The sequence below is a fragment of the Taudactylus pleione genome, unplaced genomic scaffold (genome assembly GCF_031769625.1).
Source record: "Taudactylus pleione unplaced genomic scaffold, aTauple2 ptg000685l, whole genome shotgun sequence".
Taxonomy (NCBI): Eukaryota; Metazoa; Chordata; class Amphibia; order Anura; family Myobatrachidae; genus Taudactylus; species Taudactylus pleione.
In genome coordinates, this window is record NW_028285087.1 from 1,445,443 (window position 1) to 1,466,621 (window position 21,179).

Consider the following 21,179-nt stretch of genomic DNA (forward strand, 5'->3'; position numbering starts at 1 on the left):
AGAATGGTGTAAGAAAATATGATCTACATTAAAACACTTAATACAATAATAGTTTCTAATCACTTCAAATTGGTTACACAATGGCGAAATAATCAAAGTATATTAGACACTTAATATGTGCTGATATCTGTAGCTATGGAGACAAAATCAATAAGGTCATCTTTCTCAAAAAAATATTTTTTGCAGGTACTTCATAATAACATACTAATCAAAGTAAATTACTCTATTATGATGATTCCATGATATTGTGGAACCTCTAATCAGATTTAATATACTTATTAGTGCAGTGACGTAACTGTAGTGCCCTCAGTAGTAAGCCCCCTATAGTGCCTCCAGTAGGAAGCCCCCTGTAGTGCCCCCAGTAGGAAGCCTCCTGTAGTACCCCCAGTAGGAAGCCCCCTGTAGTACCCCCAGTAGGAACCCCCCTGTAATGCCCCCAGTATTAAGCCCCCTGTAATGCCCCCAGTATTAAGCCCCCTGTAATGCCCCCAGTATTAAGCCCCCTGTAGTGCCCCCAGTATTAAGCCCCCTGTAGTGCCCCCAGTATTAAGCCCCCTGTAGTGCCCCCAGTATTAAGCCCCCTGTAGTGCCCCCAGTATTAAGCCCCCTGTAGTGCCCCCAGTATTAAGCCCCCTGTAGTGCCCCCAGTATTAAGCCCCCTGTAGTGCCCCCAGTATTAAGCCCCCTGTAGTGCCCCTGCCACTCCCCCCCCGCGCGTGCACACACACACATATACAAAAAAAAAAAAAAAAACTTACCTTCAACCCAGCTCCAGTGCTGCTGCTGTCCATCCCCGGCGCCCGCTCCTCGGAACTATGGGAGTGACGTCATGATGTCACTCCCATAGTGCACTGCGGGACCCAGAGCTGAGTAGTGAGCTCCGGCTGCCGCTGGCGCCGGGGGGAGGGAGGAAAGAAGGAGCGGGCGCCCGCTGGTAACACACTCAGCAGGCGGCCGGCAAATGGAGGATGCAGGGGGTGTGGCCGCACCCCTTGCATCCTCCGTAGTTACGCCACTGGAGGTGGAGCGCCAATCAGCGGTGCTCCTTCTCCATGCAGCTCCTCCTCAGCAGTGGCCGGATGACAATGGAGCCAGGTGACCCCTTCAGGGCTGGCGCCCCCGGCGGCAAATGACTCCATTGTCTCCGGGAGTTCCGCCACTGTGTTAGTGGATATATCCAATCTTCAGTATGCTGCAATCATTAACACTTGTGTATGAAGCAGAGGTTACAATCTTCAACATATTGCAATCATAGTCATATAAGAAGAAAGGTTGCAACATATATGGTCAATGCAGCATATGAACCAACTCATATCATGTTCATAATTTCCGGATATGCTGAGGTTTAAGGAATAGGTGGTGGCAAAGTAGAGCACACAGATGCCCTGGCACCTTCTGCTTTCCAGTCTCTTCAGAGAGAGGAGACACTGGATGAGAGAGGGGCCGGTTGCTGTGCTGATAGAAACAATGGAATGTACAGGCTATCACTCACATGCCTGGTGTTAGGTGGCTGCTGATATCACAGAATGGACATTGCAGAAGTCAAATTCGCTGTGTGAGGACTACCTGTACTAAAAAGAAATGCCTGCAAGTCAGTGTGAGAGAAGGTCTCCTATAGCTCCAGAGTGGCAACTCCCCATGTATCAAACGGGGAGAGAGGCAGGAGGACGCGCGTTTCGCCGGGTAAGCTTGTTCCCCTGTGATCCGGGAACTGCGGCCTATGCAGAGCTGGTCTAAAGCATAATTACGCCTGTTTCAAGTTGCTGGTACAAGTGCACCCCGATGATGATGAGCATTGAACTAAGGGGTTCAATGAGCCACGAGGCCGCTCATCCCGCTGCTTATGCCGCACTGACTGTAGCGCTGAACTAGAAATATGTTCAGTTCTGGGGCAAGGTGGGGGCACGTCGATGTGTTGCTGCTGGCGTTCCCAAGGCTTACTCAGATGTAGATCCAGTGCTGCGTCTTTGGTCTTCAGCCCCTGGATCTGTGATGCCGGCAGTAGGCGTTTTGTTACGCTAAACGCCTCCTGCTGCATTAGTATAATTTTGAACAACCGCTGCATACAATGACGCAGCGGCTGTGCGGTTTGCATCTATTTCTGAATCAAGCCGTATATGTGAACCAAGTGTAAATTTACTAAAGATCTTTTTGAGGCCTATCTAGAAGCCGCCAGGTACCGAAGATTATCAATGTCGGTTTTCAGCCTAAAAACCTGCATTTACTTTGCATCAGTTTTGACTGTCGTTTAAAAGCCGTCGTTGATAACTGTCAGCTTTCAAAACCCTATATCATGGCAGAACAATCTGCTGCAGAGGAAAAGCCCTGCACAGATCACTATCACAAAAGGTTGGAATGTAAAATGAAAATCTATGGGGTGTCCCCCAAATCTCTAACCAACTCTGGACCTCTGAGCCGAGGCTGGTATTGGAAAACGGGGCTCTCTACAGAGCAAGTTTGTCGGTTTATTGTTTTTGCAAAGACCGTGGATGCTACATGTAATGAAGAGGGGCAAAAAGGATAGGTATTTAGGGCACACACACACACACATATATATATATATATAAATATATATATATATATATGTATCCTTTAACACAAATCTTTAATATTATAAAAAAATATCAATATGGCTTTATGTGAAAGTCCAGATTAATACAGAGAAACCATCGCTAATGCTACTTACAAATGTGACTCCTTCTCTGTCCATTGTGCTGGATTCACATTCAACCACGATCTGATCGCCCTGTGAATAGAGGACACGTTTATTTAAGGCTGCAGATAAACATTTCCTCATCCATGTTGCATACAGTAGACTCTGGTCAGGGTTCCCAACCATCGAAAAAATATTTTTACTTGCACATTCTTTATGTGGTTCTGAACTGTATATTATGGGTTGGGTACAGGATGCCGGAGCTCATGATCCTGGCGCTGACAATCCCAACGCCGGTATCCTGACTGGGTTAAATACCGACACCTTTCGGTACATAACCTAACCCTACCCTTAAACCTAACTATCCCTCCCCGAAGTCTAAACCTAACCCTGCAGCCTAACCCTCCTCCCCATAGCCTAACAAAATGGAGCTACTGGCCGGGTCGGTACACTGGAATCAATCAGACCAGTACAGAAGCAACGTTGGGGCACAAGCAGGAGACCTGGTACTCTGCTACTAGTCTGGTGCGCAGAGGGGGTTTAAATGGGCAGGACTGTCTGAATTAAGCACCAAACCATCACAGGTCAGCTGATGCTGTCATAAGAGGGCTGCGTGTGCTCCAACCACCAGAGCCCAGCAGGATGGCAACCGAGACCCCCCCACGACTGCTATGAAGAGGAGGAAGCCAGCAAAAGACCCCCACAGACCCAACCGGTGGTGTGACAGTCTTAAGGGAGCGTATAAAGCTGGGGAGACAGTAAGGAGGTTGGACATGGCGAGGCGGTGTGTTCCAGGTGAGGAGAGCTTGGGAGACCAGGGCAGATGCCAGGCGGCAGTCAGACCAAGGTGAATCAAAGACTGGACAAAGGTTTACTATCTGCCGGGTCAGTTACTGACAGTTTGTAACCATGACGTGGGAATTATATCATACACTACTATACAGTACATAATGTATAGTTTCATGTGTGTGTAATTCTCCTACGCAATCCTCGCATGTATACCTACCATTTTTATTGTAATTGTTCCAGGTAAATTTCTAGCTTGTTGAAAACTGAAGTCATATTTTTTGTCCTCAATGGTGCTGATTAACGTCCCATTCCTATAGGAAGATCAGAGAAAGCCCATAATGTAGGATAGGGAAACATTATCACGGGTGCTTTCAGTTGACGCAGAATTATTCTAATGCAGGGGGTAACTAATAATATAAATGTTTGTAAATGATCTGTACATCTGTATTGCAATAGACTGAGGGGAATGCGATAGGCTGCGGACTGCAGGCAACGGCAAGTCCCGTGCAAAACTGCCCGATGTTTTAAAGTAGCAGTCATTTAAAAGGCATAATCAACCTGGTTGTGCCTTTAAAATGAATGCTACTTTAAAACATTGGTCAGTCTCGCACAGGACTTGCCATTGCCTGCAGTCCGCAGCCTATTACATATACCCCACGGATGTTTTAATAATACAAGATTTCCGATTAGTTTTGACCAAGTTAAGGAGAAACATTCCATCGGCATAGATGGCTACTTGCTGCTTATTCTCCAATCCCGTGACTTAATTCATAATACTAAGGGGCCCATTTATCAACCAGTTTTAAAACTCGTTGCATATGATACATGGTGCTCCAGCCAATCAGCCCCCAACTGTCATCTGTTTGAAAAATGACAGTAGTGAGCTGATTGGCTGGAGCACCATTATCATACACAATGAGTTTTAAAACTTGTTGATATGATAAAACTGGTTGATAAAGGGCCTCTAAATGATTTTTGCAGTCAACTTTGCATTTGATTTCAATTTACCATTGTTCTTCAATTGAGAAATGTTAATAAACTGATTTAATGTTTTCAGGGCACAATCTGTACCTGTAATGCATTATTCTCATTCCACGAACAGTGAGATGTCCATGCAGGAGATAAGAGGTCACTGTCAGGTCACCCACTGGCTCGCCCAACATCTAAAGAAAAGGAGAAGTGCCATGAAATGACCGGGAGTTTTCCATCGGGGTCCTTAGGCTTGTCACTATAGTTATCAGCAGGTCATGGTATCTCCTCATTGTCTATGCTTCTGTATTATTGTAGCCTATCATTTACAGAATGTCAGGTTTATGAAGGAGCAGACAGTGATGTTCTTTAAGGACGTACTGTAATCTGTAGTTGTGTAGATATTAACAAAATGAATAGCAGTAGGAAATGTACAGTATATCGCTACATTTGTACTGTGAATATCCCAACACTTAGGTCCTCTTAATACTGTAGCATGTGCTCCTTTAGCAATTGAGATATGTATCTCAACTAGCTGATGTACCCAGTTTTACTCGGGTAGACCTTAGATATTTACTGTTTACATTTCCATCTCACAACTCTTAACAACACATTAATTCTTCACCTCTATAGTAATGCTTCACTGCTATAGTAAGACATTACCTTCACTCACCTGTGTGCTAACACATTCCCCTCCCTCACCTCTGTAGTAACACCTTTCCCTCTGTTGATCGTGTTGTAACACATTCGACATTCCCTACCCTCACCTGTGTAGAAATACAATCCCTCCCTCACACCTGTAGTAACACATTAACCTCATTCACACCTGTAGTAAATCCACTCCTTCACCCTATAGTAACACATTCCCCTCCCTCACCTCTATAATAATACATTACCTCCGCTCATCCCTGTAGTAACACATTCCCCTCCCTTGTCCATGTTGTAACACCTTCCCTTTCTTCACCCTGGAGTAACACATTTAACATTCCCCTCCTTCACCTGTGTATTAACACATTACACTCACTCACCCTGTAGTAACACATTCCCCTCCCTCACCTCTATAATAACACATTAACTCCGCTCACCCCTGTAGTAACACATTCCCCTCCCTCATCCATGTTGTAACACATTCCCTTTCTTCACCCCATAGTAACACATTTAACATTCCTCTCCATCACCTGTGTAGTAACACATTCCCTTCCATCACTATTCAAATAGGGGAGCCACACCAACTGCCAGTGACATTTGGCAGCACTTGGGATGACCGTTGGTGTTTGTCTCATTGTGACTGTAGCACAGATCATATTCAGTCAGACAGGACAGTGTACAGGGGGAGGAAACATTTTAGCTCTTTTCACACCTGCTGAATCTTAAAAATCCTTTCTTAGTGGGCACCTACGTCATGGAAGAAATATACTCCCCACTTTTCATGTTTCTAGGTCCAGGGGTTTGGGCTGGGCATTGATGAGTCAGTCAGGACACTTGTCGACTGTATACATTCACTGTCTCACAAGATATAAATTGGAGAGGAATACAGTTAGTTTTACTTTTTATCCTGACAAGTCTCAGATGGGATGGGTATGAAATCCCGGCAGTCGGGATGCCTGCTGTCTATATCCCTCCTTACACAAAGCAGGTTAACTCTTCCTTTAAATGTGGGAGAGTTCTGCCCTGCCACAGTATTCATGTGCTCTACATCATAAACACTTTGCACCATGGAGCGCGTGTCACAAAGGCTGTCACCTGTTACATTTGACTGTGATTGTTGCGCGGCCCTGTACTGTATATACGAAACACACTCCTATAAACATCAACACGATTGGAGACTATTAACGTAAATAGGAGCCCTTCCTCATTGCTCTCCGCCATGTCGGCCGAGTTGTCACTGATGCGAGAAAAAAAAGTTGGCCAGTCCTCACCGGGATGTTTTCCGTGCAAGCCGGAACACCTACCTCCGGGATCAGATGAGTGTTGCAGAGTCCATAACTTCTAAAGCTTTCTGATCCAGGAGGGACAAAATGTATGGGAAATGTAAAGATGCCAGTCATGATGATAGCGCTGTCATGCTGGCGCAGCTCGGGAGTGTAATAAATTCTTACTCCGGAGCTATCTAGAATTCCTGCAAAGCAAAGATACCATGTAATACAGCTGTGATATAATATATCCTCGTCATAATAAACAAGTGATAGAAATAGGCCGTGGGCCTATTTATCAAGGTATTATTGCGGTCAAACCAGGGGCGTAACTAGGTATTTGAAGACCCCATAGCAAAAGTTTGTAAGGGCCCCTGTGTACCACCCAATGGTGAATATGAATATAACACACGTAACTGTGACCATGAAGATGGGCCCCCCTAGGCTCTGGGACCCGTAGCAGCTGCACCCCTTGTACTTATGGTAGTTACGCCCATTGGTCAAACATCTGTTTTCGGGGATTGCCACAATGTTTAAGTAAAGGGCCATTTACCAACAGGGTGATGCTATAAGGAAAAAGGGGGGTGGGTAACTTATTCAGTGCACATGAACCCTTATAGTAAAATATTTAAGATTAAATAAAACCTTTTTAGTAACCATAACAACCACCCTGGAGAATAACGGCATAACTCATTAGGGTTAGATTTGGTGCGGAAACTAAAGCCATTCTTTTTTCTAGATATCTGAGACAGTCCCTGTATTCTCAATCACTAAAGCAGCCCCCATAGTCACCGGTTGCACCTGTTGACCCAGCGGCGTCACTTACTGACCTGACACCCAGTGCGGCTGGTGGGAATTCTTGTGCACACCAAAGCCACGCCCCCTTATGTGTTCCAATCATGGGGGCGTGACCGCATGGGGACGTGACCTCCTTTCTTGCGACTGCAGTGCTCGGCATAGTTGCCAAGTCCGCTTATAACAAGCGGAATTGGGCTTGTATTTTTTGCAGTTTGCTTAATTTTTTTGCAAGTTGCTTGTTGCCTGTTTTTGGGCTTGTTTTTTTTAAGGTTGCAATATACTAGCAATATAGGCAGATAAGGCTGTGCATACACTAAAATATTTAGGTTAGTGAAGGGGGGGGATGAAGGAAGTTAGGCAGGTGAGGACAAAGAGACACCCAGATAAATTGGGCTTTTTAGGATCGGTTTGGGCTTGTTTTTTACTTATAGGTTGCTTGTTTTCCATTTCAGAGTTGGCAAAACTGGTGCTCGGTGACACCATCCGACGGGGTGACAACAAAATAGCAGAGCAGCTCTGCTATTTTGGTGTCACCCCCTCGGATGGTGCAGCCCGCGCTCCTCCGCACCCCCTAGTGACGCCAGTGTGTCGACCTTCTGTACTGTCAACCTTTTTTCAAGTCGACCTATTGTATGGAACCCATTTACAGGATGTGCTGCATTTCGTTGGGTAGTGACTTTGGCTTCTGGAGTCAGTGGATGTGAAGTTCCTTATATGGATGTTATTTTCATCCTGTCCATTTACATGGTCCAGGAGGTGTCTGAAAAGGCGGCTCTTGGGGCTCTGTCTTACAAAGTGTGGGCCTGATTCAGATCCGCTCGCGAGCGCTGAGCGCTCGCAAGCGGGTCGATGTTGGCCCAGTGCGCATGCGCACGACGGAGCCGGCTCCGTCGTGCGCATGCGAGAGACCCGAGAGACCCCTTTGGTGGGCGTGCCGGGGGCGTGGCTGGCCAGACGGAGGCGTTCCCATGGGAACGCCTACCGTCTGGGACCGGCCCCACTGACATCACGTGATGTCAGTGGGAGTGCTTTCGGCTCTGTTTGAGCCGAAACCACTCTAGGGCTTGCGGCAACGAGACCCTACCACAAGGGTCTCGTCGCAAGCCCGATGGTCGCGATGGTCTTGACCATCATGACCATCTTCCTGGCCGCTCGCTATAGCTGTGAGTGGTCACCCACAGCTATGCGAGCGGCCAGGAGGCCGCTCTAAAAATCAAGAAGGACGGCCCTGATTCAGAGCGAGCGCTCTGTTAGATCGTCCGGTTCTGAATCAGGGCCTGTGTGTGTGTGGGGGGATTGGGGGGAGCCACAAAGGGGGGTGGGGGTTGTCGAGGGTGCCGTGGGAGGGAAGTTGAACAACAGGGGATGATTGGAGACTGGGAGAAGAGAGGAACAGGAAGGAAGCAGGAGGAGCCCAGAGCAGGAGGAGGAGCACCATCCCCTGTGTGTCACTTGGGAATGTGGGGAAGGGTGTCAGTGGGCGGGGCTTTGGCTGGATGGCTGCTGTAACAGCACAGCAGCTGTTTAAAAAGTTTTAATAGGTGCCGCTCCCTCGGGCCCCTCTAATCCTTGGGGCCCAGTATGGGTGTCCCCTTTGTCCCCCTTGTCGCTGGGCCTGATTCAGAGGTGGATGCTAGTAAAGCATTGGGTGCAGTTTATTTCTGTGCATGTGTCCGATATCATACCTCCCAACTGTCCCGCATTCAGTGGGACAGTCCCGTTTTTCTGGGACTATCCCGCTGTCCCTCCCGCACGGCATCTGTTATCGTGCGAACGAACTGCCCGGGGGCTGTTCCAGCACCACAGAGAGTGCTGGGCACGCCCCCAAAGTGACGGAAAAGGGAGAAGCCACGAGGCTCCACCCCATTTCAATAGACTCCACCCCCTTTTACTTAGGCCACACACCCTTTTCCAACATTGAAATGTTGGGAGGTATGCAATATGGACTGCACATTTGTTAGATGACTACCGCCAGGGGACACAGATCGAAATTGCATGGAGTTACATTTAATTTTGATGGGCGTTTCTGGGCAGTGACTAGGAAGGGGTGGCCTACAGCGGTGGACATGTCGGTGTCAGGATCTGCATTGAAAGATGCAGCTTCACTGACACCGGCGGCGATGGATCTACCGATCATCTGTGTGTGGAATTGTACCTCAATGGGACGCCCATCTGCCGTGGCATTACCTTACAGGTGCAGTAGCGGCTGTGACACGAGTTGCAGTCATTACTCTACTGCACCCACCATTGAATTCAATGCCCGATTCAGACCCGTTCCCTAGATGCGAACGATCGTTCTCTAGGTATGCAGATTCGGCTAAACGACGGCATGGCAGGTGATCGCACAGCAAGGTATAAGCATGCCCTCCATGTCTTAGAGAGCTACGGCAGAGCGATCGCACGACAGTCTAAAGACGCCCCCTTTCCCTTCACAGCGCACGTCATCTCCAGGAAGTGTATGCTTTATCAGTAACATCGAGAGCCATCAGAGCTGCACGCAGCCCTTGAGGTAGACCCTACCCTGCCGCAAGCATATCCACACCCCCGTTTCCCAAGACCAGCCCCTGTCACCGCCCACAAACGGCACTTTCTGTCACTCAAAGAAGCCGGGCAGTCTGTGTACTTCCCGATCGCTATGACTGGCTCGCGCACTGCGACTTATACGCATGCGCAGAATACGATTATCGTCCATCTACGAACAAACGCAGCCTAGCGAACGGGTCTGAATCGCTAGCCCTCAGCCCCAAGTCTCCGTCACATCTATAATGTGAAGAGGTAAAAAAATCCTGCAGAGCGAAACTGATTGCAAATATCTGTCTTGTACACAGATCCAGCTTCTCTTCAGTCCTACATCTCAGATCACTTGTCATTCTCAGCCCCGCTGTTATGTTACAAGCATCAGATTCACGTCAACAATTTATTTCAAACTGATCATTTGTTCATCTATTGTGGAAGCTGATCAGGCATTAGGGCCCACCGGGGATTTCCCCTGTACCCCTGTAGGCCAGTCCGACCCTGGACATCTTGTTAGAGTCTTATGAGCATGTATTTAATGGCATCAGACTGAAGCGTGGTACCTGGCTTATTTTCAAAGTTGCTGTAATGAATTTCAAATCTGATGTACTGAGGGTCCTTGTCAGTCCCTATAGACACTCCTATATCTGCAGGGAAATCGAACGGCTACAGAGAAAGAGATAAAACATTATCCAATGATACACTGATGCCGGATGTACATTCAGACAATAATTACAAATAAATGATGTCACATGGAAAGAATAAAAAGTGGATATTTCTCATAGCATAGAATCAGGTTTCAGTGTCTCCATTGTGTCAGCAGTGTCCTCTTTTGTTCCACCCAAAATATTTAACCCTTGTTGTGTAACCTACTTTAAGGGCTTTTGCAAACTATGGGTCTGATTCATTATGGATCGCTATTGCGATCGCTAATCGCAGCGGCGATTAAGTACGCAGATCTGCTGCGAAAATAGGGACTCCCACTGCTTTCCGCTACCGCTATCTCACATCCGTAATACCTTGCAGTGCTGCGTATACATCGGGAACATCGAGTAACATCGGCCCCTCACGCACAATTATAACAGGTCTGACCTTATACAGAAATTGCTAACCTCGTCGCACGCAGTGAGTACTCAAGCTGCGTATGCCGTCGCGGTGGCTAATTTATGCACGCCCATGCAACGGCGATCAAACAGACAGCCACGCCTGCGTTTCTCCGGCCACTCCCCCGTCACCACCCCCTAAACGCTGACCTGACGTCACTCACTCTGCGATGGCTTTGCATCTCCAGGAGTGATCGCAGAGCCATCGCAATGCTAACTCATGTATGTGCCCTGCGATGCATGCGCAGTACGCAACAATCATCCGTCTGCGCACGCTATCGCAATTGTGGTCCATGCTGAATCAATAATACTTTTCTATCTATTCCTTATGTCTATAGTGCCTCCACCCAAACCTTCTGATGACCTCAAGTACTCCGAATTGAACCCAGGAGCACTTCCTCCGCTAAGACAATTCCCCCTGTCTTTAAAAAATACCTTTTCTTAATCTCACAACCACCGTTATTGTAATATACCTGTATTCTGGCCAACTCCTTAGAGAGGATTCCACCCATTAATAAACAACACAATGATGAACATTTTTTAATAAGCAATATGAACAGAGGACCTCATTCAGAGCCGCTCGTAAGCGGCCGCTCGCTCGCTCCGAGCGATGTTCGCACATCTGCGCATGCGTATGAGTCGTAATGCGCATGCGCCAACCAGTCAGTGCGGTCGGAAATCGTGTGCTCGCAAAACAGCGAGTGCCTGCTAATTTGAGTGACAGGATGAGGCGTTTGTGGGTGGTAACAGGGGAAGATGCTTGAAAACGGGGAGTGGAGATCCGAACGCAGGCGTGCCAAACGGTCAAAACGGGCGTTTTAAGGGAGTGCATAATTAACAAAGCAGCGTCATCGACCACGTCACTTGGTTGTCTTTTAGCCTGAACTGCTCGCATGATTGCAGTAGGAAAATGCTACCACAAGAATAGCGAGCAGTTCATACGCCTTTCGATGTACTCGATTAATCAAATAAATAGCGGAGATGACGTATGATGCGAGCGGCCAAGGGGCGTCTTTACAAAATAGCGAGCGCATGTTTTGGACGCTTGCTCAGACATAGAGGCGTCAACAGACCGCAAAGAGCGAGCACTCAATTTAAATAGCCAGCCCCTTTTTCTGAACGAGCGAGCGCAAATAGCATCCGGCTCTGAATGAGGTCCAGAATGCACTGTGCTAGTGACAATGCTAAATAAAATAAACATTCAACAAGTCTGCTCCCCAAGAAACAGCAAGGCTCAAGAATAGTTCAAAATACATATTTATTTCTCCGGGAGAAAGTCTCCAGCATCAGGGAGGCGAAACGCTTTGATGTCATCACTGCACCACGTTATCCTTTCCTGCGCTATACACCGGCATGTTTGCAGTTACCATCGGCTTTATTCCACATAGGATCCAGGCACTACCCTCTGTATGCAAACGATGCTGCATTACTAACAGCCTGCCAGACCTTACAGCTATTCCAGCATTTTAGTACATAGGATTACTACCTTACCTCTCCGTGCCTGCATGCACGGTAATAACAGCATGATACCTGTTTAGCGCCTCACGGCACAGACTGGGTAATTATGGGCTGCTTACCATCTAAGCTGGGACGCCAGCAATGGCCACAGCACTCCCTCTGTAGAAGTTGAAGTGCTCCCATTGACATTTCCATGCAAGTAATGATTGGTAACAGTGTAACTAAGTGATTATATTTATTCAAAGATTAGAGAGTAAGGGGTATATTTATGGGTTTTTAGAAGTGGAGGGTTGCTCTTGGCAACCAATCATATTCTATCTATTATCTTCTAGAAGGTGCTAGATACATGATAAGTAGAATCTCATTGGTTGCTATGGACAACACCTCCAATTCTAAAAACCTGCACTTTAGTAAATATACCCCTTAGAGTGTCCACGAATGCCATGTGTGAGCCTGACTTTTCTGATTTTGTACTCGAGGAGAAGTCTCCTTCCACCATGCCTGCACCCTCTGCCACTGTAGGGATGAGCAGCGCAAGTAAAGATGGTAAAATAATAGAAATTGAGGATGATAGTGCAGAGGAAGTGCAACAGGAGGATGAGGGGGGTATATGTGTACTATCTGACTCGAAGGAGGATGGTGATGAGGATGTTGATGATGACGATGTTGTTTATGTAAGTCATCCACCAGTTGCAGCAGTTCTTGCTCATGATAAAAAGAAAACCATTGTCATGTCTGGGCATAAGACCTGAAAAGCCACCTGTGGACTTATTTTTACCCAAATCCTGACATTATTTGTGAAGGCATCTGTACCATTCGTGAGGCCAAAGTTAGTAGACATAGGGAATTTAACCATCTAGGCACCTCCTCCCTGTTATGTCATTTGCAGCGGGTTCGTGCAATTTATTTAAAAAAAATTATAATAATTTGTAAAATAATAATAAGTCCAGTATCAGCTTCCAGCAGTTTGGACCAACACATTCTCCACCACCAACACCCTCATCATCAACCTCCTCCTTAATGATCAGAGGTAGTCCTTCCAAAAAATTGTTTTGTGGGGGCCCAAACAAACCAAGGACATCGGATACACAAAGTGTCAGTCTCTGTCACTGAAGTGCTTGGTTTGTTAAACTGTAAATGTCCTTTTTAATATCCAACATAAGAGTGGGTGGGAGGGACAATTCCATTTTGCACCACTTATCCTTTCATAATGGACTGTATTTTTCAGAGACATTGGGGATTATCTTTTTTGCATAGACAAATATTTTTATTAGTTATTGCTCTAATACATTACTATACATTTAAAAAATAAATACAAATAATAATACAATGTTAATAGCCAAGGATTATCGACAAGGCTTAGAGAACACGTCACATTAGGTCATATTAAGAGGCTGACCTGCTGGCCATACTACCCTCCCTCCCTCATACATTTTCTTTGTAAATCAAACAATTAAATTAACTAACTAATCAATCCCTTATTTATTTACCTGGCTTCCACTACATACATAGTCCATCTCTATTTACCTGCAGTGCCCTCAGGCCTCTGATCTAGTTCTTGATTAATTAAAATATTCTTGGTTTCTATGGGGTCGTATAGATTATTAAACTGCCATCCTGTTTGCCACTGCTGTGTGGCAATGTTTCATAGATGTGTTATAGTTTTTAAAACTGCCGTGTGTTTGTGCCACTGCTCTGCTCTGTTTAGCCAGCCAGACTTTGGACAATATTGGTGAACAATCTTGTGACCTGTGCGGTGGCCAAAATTTACTGGAAATTGATGGACTTTATGTTATTAAAGTTAAAAATAATTTAGGACTAAAAACAGGCCCAAATTACAGGATTTTTTGTTGTATTTTATCAATTTTGAGAAAAAAAATACAGATCCAAAAACAACACGTGAGAGTTTTTTTTTAAATCAAAACCAAAACACAAACATTCATTCAGATCCAAGTCAAAGATTTGTATTTGCAAAAACAGGAGATGGGTCTGAGGAACTATGATAAGTGGAAGTCTCAGACATTTTCGGAGACTCATAAACATATTCTCTATTCTGCTCACCTCTCCTCCTACTGCAGTACCAAACATGGAATTCATACACTTTGCGTATCTGACATCAGAACCGTAGCAGTCTCCAACCTCAAATGTGAAGTTCAGGGAGTTGTCACAAGCGTATATTAGGATGTGATGTACTATGTCAGCAGCATCTTCATCAATAATGGGCTCGTACTGCGTCAGGTACAAAAACATGGTACATTGCAGGGGTTAACACCGGACGTGATAGAAAAAGGGATGAAATTGAATATAGAGGGATTGTCAATCTAACAAGAGATGCAGGACATGCAAGAAAAGGGAATATAGAGAGAAATGCCATGACGGAAAGGTGCAGCAATATAAAGACATATTTCGGGGGGTGGGGGGTGGGGTTTGGCACGAGACAGACTTACCCTTATAATATGATGTTTGCTAGATACCCTGGGCATGGGCAGGAACGTGCATGCATAGGTTGTATCTTGTTCTGGAATCGGAAACTAGTAGGGAAAATGAAAGAAGAACATTTCATGAGTTTGTCGCCAGGAGCTTGAAATCATGTGAAGCACCTGCTTATTTTCTATATCTTCCTCCATGACGATTCGCAGAAGACTGAATATACTGCAATCTACTGCTCTTCCCACAGTGAGCTGGACATGGCAAGCAAACCTACTATCAATCTCTCGCCTCTACCATGGCTTGTAATCTCTCTCTCCACCGGTATATTTTCATTCTTATTCAAGCATTCTGTTCTATATCTATCTCAGCTCTCATGCCCCCCCGATCTCCTTCAGAGGTTGCCCTACACTAATCCTGTCCTAACCTTACTGGATCCTCCTAAGTCAGATGCCAGTCCCAACACTTCACAGAGGTGGTCTGTCAGGATGTGGCCTGGGATTAACCGCTACTCCCCTCCGCGCCGGCGTCCTTGGACTTAGGTGTTCAGTCACTGGGAGTGGAGGTGAGTGGTGACTGAGTATTCTCAACGGGGTCTGCTAGGGCATCCGTGTGTGTCCGTCCTGGTTTCCGGGGCGCCAGGCATGGGGGCAGCCATGATGGTCCATATCACCTGACTAGTCCCAATGGTAGTCCTGCAGTCACTCAACTGATCCTCTGATCCAATGACAAGCTACCTAAGGGTATTGAAGTCTGACTCCAGGAACAGGAAACTGCTGTTCAACTTCGCTTTCCCTGTGACTAAGATGCCAGTATTTGTTCCAGGCTCTAGGTTACTTTTCAATGTATCTCACAGCTAGTCTGCGTCTGGATCTTTAACACCATTGGAGCCAGCTTGTGTATCCGTCTCCTGTGCCTTCCTGAGCATATCCACGTCTGGATTCCTAGTGACTTATTTTTGTTTAAACCTCAAACCTTGCCTCAGTTTTTCCTCTTGTGTTTATCCAGCTCTGCCTCATTTGCTAAGTTTCCTGTGTCTCCACCTGTACTGGTCTCAAACACTAGCTTCAGTAGCTTTCCGTGTGTTAGACTTCCCTACAGTTATCATATTCTGTGACTGGATCCACATTACATCAAGTTTACCTACATGCATTATATGTAGCAGCTCTCACAGCTCTCTCTGCTAATTCCCTGTGTTTCAAGTTTCAGCTGCTAAACTGATTACCACTGTAATGGTGCATACACATGGGACGATTTTCTGAACGATTTGTCGTTAATGACAAATCGTTCACAAAATCATTCAGTTTCTGAGGCATAATGATGAACGAAAACTACAAATGTGCGCTCCCGTTTGTAGTTTTCCTTCATCGTCCAAACCTCCTGTCCAACCTGACTATTTTACATGTTCAGGGATGAGGGAGGGAGCCCGGCACTGAACAAAATCGTTCTCGATAACGACACTGAGCACAAACTACCGGGGACACACGGTACGATGTTCGTTCAGGGAGCATCGTCCCGTGTGTACGCACCTTGAGAAGTTCCTAGCTGATTGCTGGATTGCAGGTCAGCTCTATGGCTGAATTTCTGTGTTACTTGTCTCAGCTGTTTAGCTGATTACCAAAGTTCAAGGCTCATTTCTACTGCTTAGTTCCCTGCAGTTATTATCTTCCATGATTATTCTACAGTGTAACAAGTATATTCACCAGCAACTTGTTTTCCTTGCACAGCTACTTGTATCCTGGGAATGGGTATGATATACCGCCGGCCACGGTCAGCGGTTCGATTCCCGTCAGCGGGAGCCCGACAGAAGCAGAGTGCGAAGCAGCGGAAGCCCGACAGCGCTGGAAATGCCGATCGTGGCTAGGTAAGTATCTGCTAACCTAACCTAACCCCCCTAACCCTAACCCTCCTTAGGGGTGCCTAACCCTAACTTCCCCCCCAAGTGCCTAACCCTAATCCCCCCTCTAAGTGCCTAACCCTAACTTCCCCCCCAAGTGCCTAACCCTAATCCCCCCTCTAAGTGCCTAACCCTAACTTCCCCCCCAAGTGCCTAACCCTAATCTCCCTCTAAGTGCCTAACCCTAACCACCCCCTTCCCCGCTGCCTAAACCTAAGTCCCCCGGGGGGGTGCCTAACTCTAAGTCCCCCCCAGGGGTGCCTAACCCTAACCCTCCCTCCCCCTAGCCTAACCCTAACCCTCCCGGGAGCCTAACCCTAAGTCCCCCCCGGGAGCCCTAAACCTAACCCTCCCCCCCTCGGCTGTCTGCTCGCGGCGCCCGGCATCACTACGATCGTGATGTCGGGCGCCGGTCTCCCGGCGTCGGGGAAATGTGGGCGTCTACATCTAGACGCCCGGCATTTCACCCATGCCGGGATTAGACAGTCGGGAAGCCGGCTGCCGGTATTTAGGCAGTCGGCTTCCCGATTGCTTCCCGTATCCTGAATCTATCTCCAGAGTAATAAGTTAATTCACCCTCATCTAAGTTCCCTGCACGGTCACTTGTATTCGGTGACTGGATCTACAAATGTCTTCAAACTATCCGGCGTCCAGATCTTCCGAATTACCTAGTGCATACCAGTAAATCACTCCACTCATTATTACAGTGACATTTCCTAGTCTCCTCATCTCTCCCAGGTCCCTAGACAGAGGGCCGTGACCTGCTCACTCGGTGCGCCAATCCCACATCCCAATTGGAGGGGCCACTGGTGAAGACCACAGAGTGGGTTAGACTCTGCTCCTCTGGCTAGGTCTAGCCAACACCTGGGACTGACCTTTATTGAGGACTCTAGCAATGTCACTTCCCTCGCTATCTCCTAGCCATCCTAACCCCCCGCCTCTCTGTCCTCTTCAGAGGAATTCCAGCTTCGGATCGTGACATGGTGATTGACTTGATCACTGCTACATCTAATGCTGGGCATACACTGTACAATTATCTGTCAGATATCTGTCCAATCTGGCTGGTTGGAATGAAAACCTGGTAGTGTTTGGGAGCTAATGAGATTCGACCATATGGTCCCAAACACATGAAGATGGACAAAAACGATTGTTCAAATTGGTTAAATATGTTTCTTTAACTAATATGTCTGAACGACCATTTTTATCTGTTTTACAGTGTTCATGAGCAGATGGTCAGTTATCATTTGCTCCCATACACTACCAGATTTTCATTCCAACCAGCCAGACTGGACAGATATCTGATAGATAATTGTATAGTGTATGCCCAGCATAAGGACCAATACTCAATTATTATTTTTGTGAACCACTTATTTTTGTGGCACCACCTTACTGCCCACACAGATGCAGCATTCCCTTCTGACAGTGCCCTGTTATCTTCTCACATTTTGTCCTAAAAGGCTACGATGGGCGTCGTCCTTCAGCCCACCAGAGAGGGATCCTGTGCTCAGAATCCCAACGCCAGCATCCCGACTGGGTTACAATGCAGACACCTACCTGTAAGCAGGCTAACTCTAAGCCTACTGCTATACCGAACCCTCCCTCTCCACAGCCTAGACCTAACCCCCCCACAGTATAAACCTAACCCTCCCCCCCAGCAGCCTAGCCCTTCCCCTGATGCCTAACCCTAACCCCTAACCCTAATTCCCCCTAACTTTAATACTTATGGTCGGGATGTCAGCGGTCGGGATGTTAGCAGTCGGGATTCTGACCGGTGTAGGGATTCCGGCGCCAGCATTCTGTGCAACGGCATCCAGACCGCTGGGATCTTAACTACATCCCGTTTGTTTGTACGGTACAGACACATCTAAATATAAATGTCAGACAGAATTTTCAGGTCTGCAAGGAGATTACTTTGGGTGAATATTTTCAGTTTGAGCCGCTTTGCAGTTACACTAACTGTACTGTGAATATTTCACCTCTGATTGCGAATATGTTAAACTGAAGTGAATACAATATTGATGGCACCTGTATTAGAGAAAAGTCCATCCTTTACACTTACTGTATAAAACACTGAAGGGGTCTATTTGCTAAGCAGTGTTAGGAGACAGAGTGAAAAGTGATAAGGTGCCAGCCAATCAGCTCCTAACTGTCATCTCACAGACTGTGTTTGAAAAATGACAGTTGGGAGCTGATTGGCTGGCACCTTATCACTTTTCACTCTGTCTCCTAACACTGCTTAGTAACTAGACCCCTGAGATGTGATGACCGTGTCCCGCACACACCCTGTGGAATGAAGAATATTTCCGGTACTCACATCATTCAGTTTGAAGTCGTAGGGAATCATCACATCAGGATATACAATGTCTTGCAGGATCTCCAGGAAAAAGATGGATTTCTTGAATGTGTGATCCTCAGATAACTGGAAACCATGGTCCTCTCCATAAACGACGATCATCCTCACCGTGTCATTCTAGGGACAGATACAACAGCGCCTCTGTGCACATGTCCTTTACACCGAGCCCTTTATCCCCACATAGAACAACAGGTGAGGACTTCTACATGACTATGGCCCTGATTCACTATCGATCGCAACTGCGATTACGTACGCACTTGGCCGATTGTTGCTTTCTGCGCATGCATTGCAGGGCGCGAACACTCCACTGTGACCGTGAGTGCGATCACAGTGACTGCGCAGACCCATCGTAGAGTGATTGACAGGAAGTGCCATTTGGGGGTGGTGACAGGGGGGGGTGGTCGGCAAAACGCAGACGTGTCAGTGCGTTTGAACACCGTTACTGGGGCAGGCATAAATTAACCACTGCAATGCCATACGCAGCTTGGGCTTCCACTGCGTGCGATGACGTTAGCAATTTCTGAGTAAGGTCAGACCTTGTGCAAGTGTGCGTGAGGCTGCGATGGTACCGATGGTTTCGCAGTCTTGCAAAGTATTACGGATGTGTGTAAGGTAAAAGTGGGCTTCCTTATGTTAGGCTGTGTATGGCATTGTGATTGCTATCATTAGCATATCTTCACAGTGAGACTACACGTGCATAATCGCTTATGCGATCACAATAGCGATCCTTACTGAATCAGGCCCAATATGCATAAATAAAATTGTGGTTATAGAATGCAGTCTTCTCATTCACTAGGAAGCAGAACCTTGTAGTGTCGCTTTATTGCACCAATGAGCTCAGGACATAACATTAGTTAGATACAGTATGGCCTTTTGTTTTCATCTCCACTGGTGCAAATAATATTAATGTATATGTTAATTTTATGCCTCTGGGGTAAAGGAGTGTGGTAGTTTCAATTTAAAAAATTTAGTTTTTAAAATGAATGTAAGGGGGTCATTCAGACCCGCTCGCGAACAAAGTTCGGAGGGAGCTCCGTTGTGCGCATGCGCGAGACCCGGCGAGCGACGAGAAATACGTCGCTCGGGGTCTCGCACCAAAGGGGGCGTGCTGTCGATGGTGACTGACAGCATGCCCCCTTTGGTGGGCGTGGCGGCCAGACGGAGGCGTTCCCATGGGAACGCCTACCGTCTGAGTCCAGCCCCACTGACATCAGTAATGATGTCAGTGGGAGTGACTTTGGCTCTGATAGAGCCAAAATCACTCCTGGGCTTGCGACAGCGAGACCCTACCGCAGGGTCCCGTCGCAAGCCCGATGGTCGCGATGGTCTTTGACCATCGCGACCATCATCATGGACGCTCGCTATAGCTGTGGGTGGTCACCCACAGCTATACGAGCGTCCAGGAGGATGCTCCATTTTCATGGAGGAGGGCCCTGATTCAGAGCGAGGTCAGAGCGTCCGGCTCTGAATCAGGCCCTAAGCCTTTTCTCTCTCTCCGTGTTCCGTGGTATTAGGTGCCATCTCCCCATTAGCATTAAAAAACGTATTTGCCATGTTCGAAATCCAAATTGCAAATCAAGTGAAGTATCCATATTATAATCCAGATTAAGGTAACTTTTCAATTTCCAAATACAAATCAAGTGAATTTTCTAAAAAGAAAAAACCTAGTCAGTGTTAAGTCCTTAGCAGTAGTGGCGAGTCCCAGACAATGAGCTTTCAGTCCTGCAGCCAGGGTTTTCCCGGCAGACATACAACAGGGGGCATTCCAGACAGGGATCATGGTGTGGGCCCCAGTATGGAGGCACTGATCTCTCTAATCTCTATATGTGTTTCAGACTCGGCAGGTGATCTGCTCCCTGTTGGATGTCTGATCTCCTGCGCCCTGTGAATGTGAGGAGGGGACAGAGGGGAGGAGTGAAGGGGGAGTGCTGTGTATGTGTTTGGAGGGAGGGGTGGTGTGTGTGAGGGGATCTGACTGAGTGGGGAGAGCTGTGCGTGTTTGGCGGGAGGCAGTTTGGTTTGAGGGGATGGGGTGTTGTGTGAAGGGGGGGAGCTGAGTGAGAGGGGGAGAGCTGTGGGCGGGATCTCAGTGAATGAGAAGAGCTGTGTGTGTGAAGGGGGAGCGTTGTGTGTGTGTGTGGGTAGGATAGCTGAGTGAGAGGGGGAGAGCTGTGGGCGGGATCTCAGTGAATGAGAAGAGCTGTGTGTGTGAAGGGGGAGCGTTGTGTGTGTGGGTGTGTGGGTAGGAGAGCTGAGTGAGAGGGGGAGAGCTGTGGCGGGATCTCAGTGAATGAGAAGAGCTGTG

General features: G+C 47.1%; 1 protein-coding gene across 1 annotated transcript in view; it reads right to left on the reverse strand.

Moving 5' to 3' along the window:
* LOC148477852 (putative DBH-like monooxygenase protein 2) overlaps positions 1-21,179 on the reverse strand; it is a 61,723-nt gene that overhangs the window by 28,177 nt on the left and 12,367 nt on the right. Inside the window, exons 3-10 of the mRNA XM_088456067.1 lie at positions 18,836-18,991; positions 14,645-14,728; positions 14,259-14,426; positions 10,200-10,302; positions 6,364-6,530; positions 4,514-4,605; positions 3,660-3,753; positions 2,687-2,746 (exon numbers count right to left, since the gene is read on the reverse strand). Of these exons, the coding sequence (XP_088312193.1) occupies positions 2,687-2,746; positions 3,660-3,753; positions 4,514-4,605; positions 6,364-6,530; positions 10,200-10,302; positions 14,259-14,426; positions 14,645-14,728; positions 18,836-18,991 (924 nt within the window). The remainder of the gene's footprint in view (positions 1-2,686; positions 2,747-3,659; positions 3,754-4,513; positions 4,606-6,363; positions 6,531-10,199; positions 10,303-14,258; positions 14,427-14,644; positions 14,729-18,835; positions 18,992-21,179) is intronic.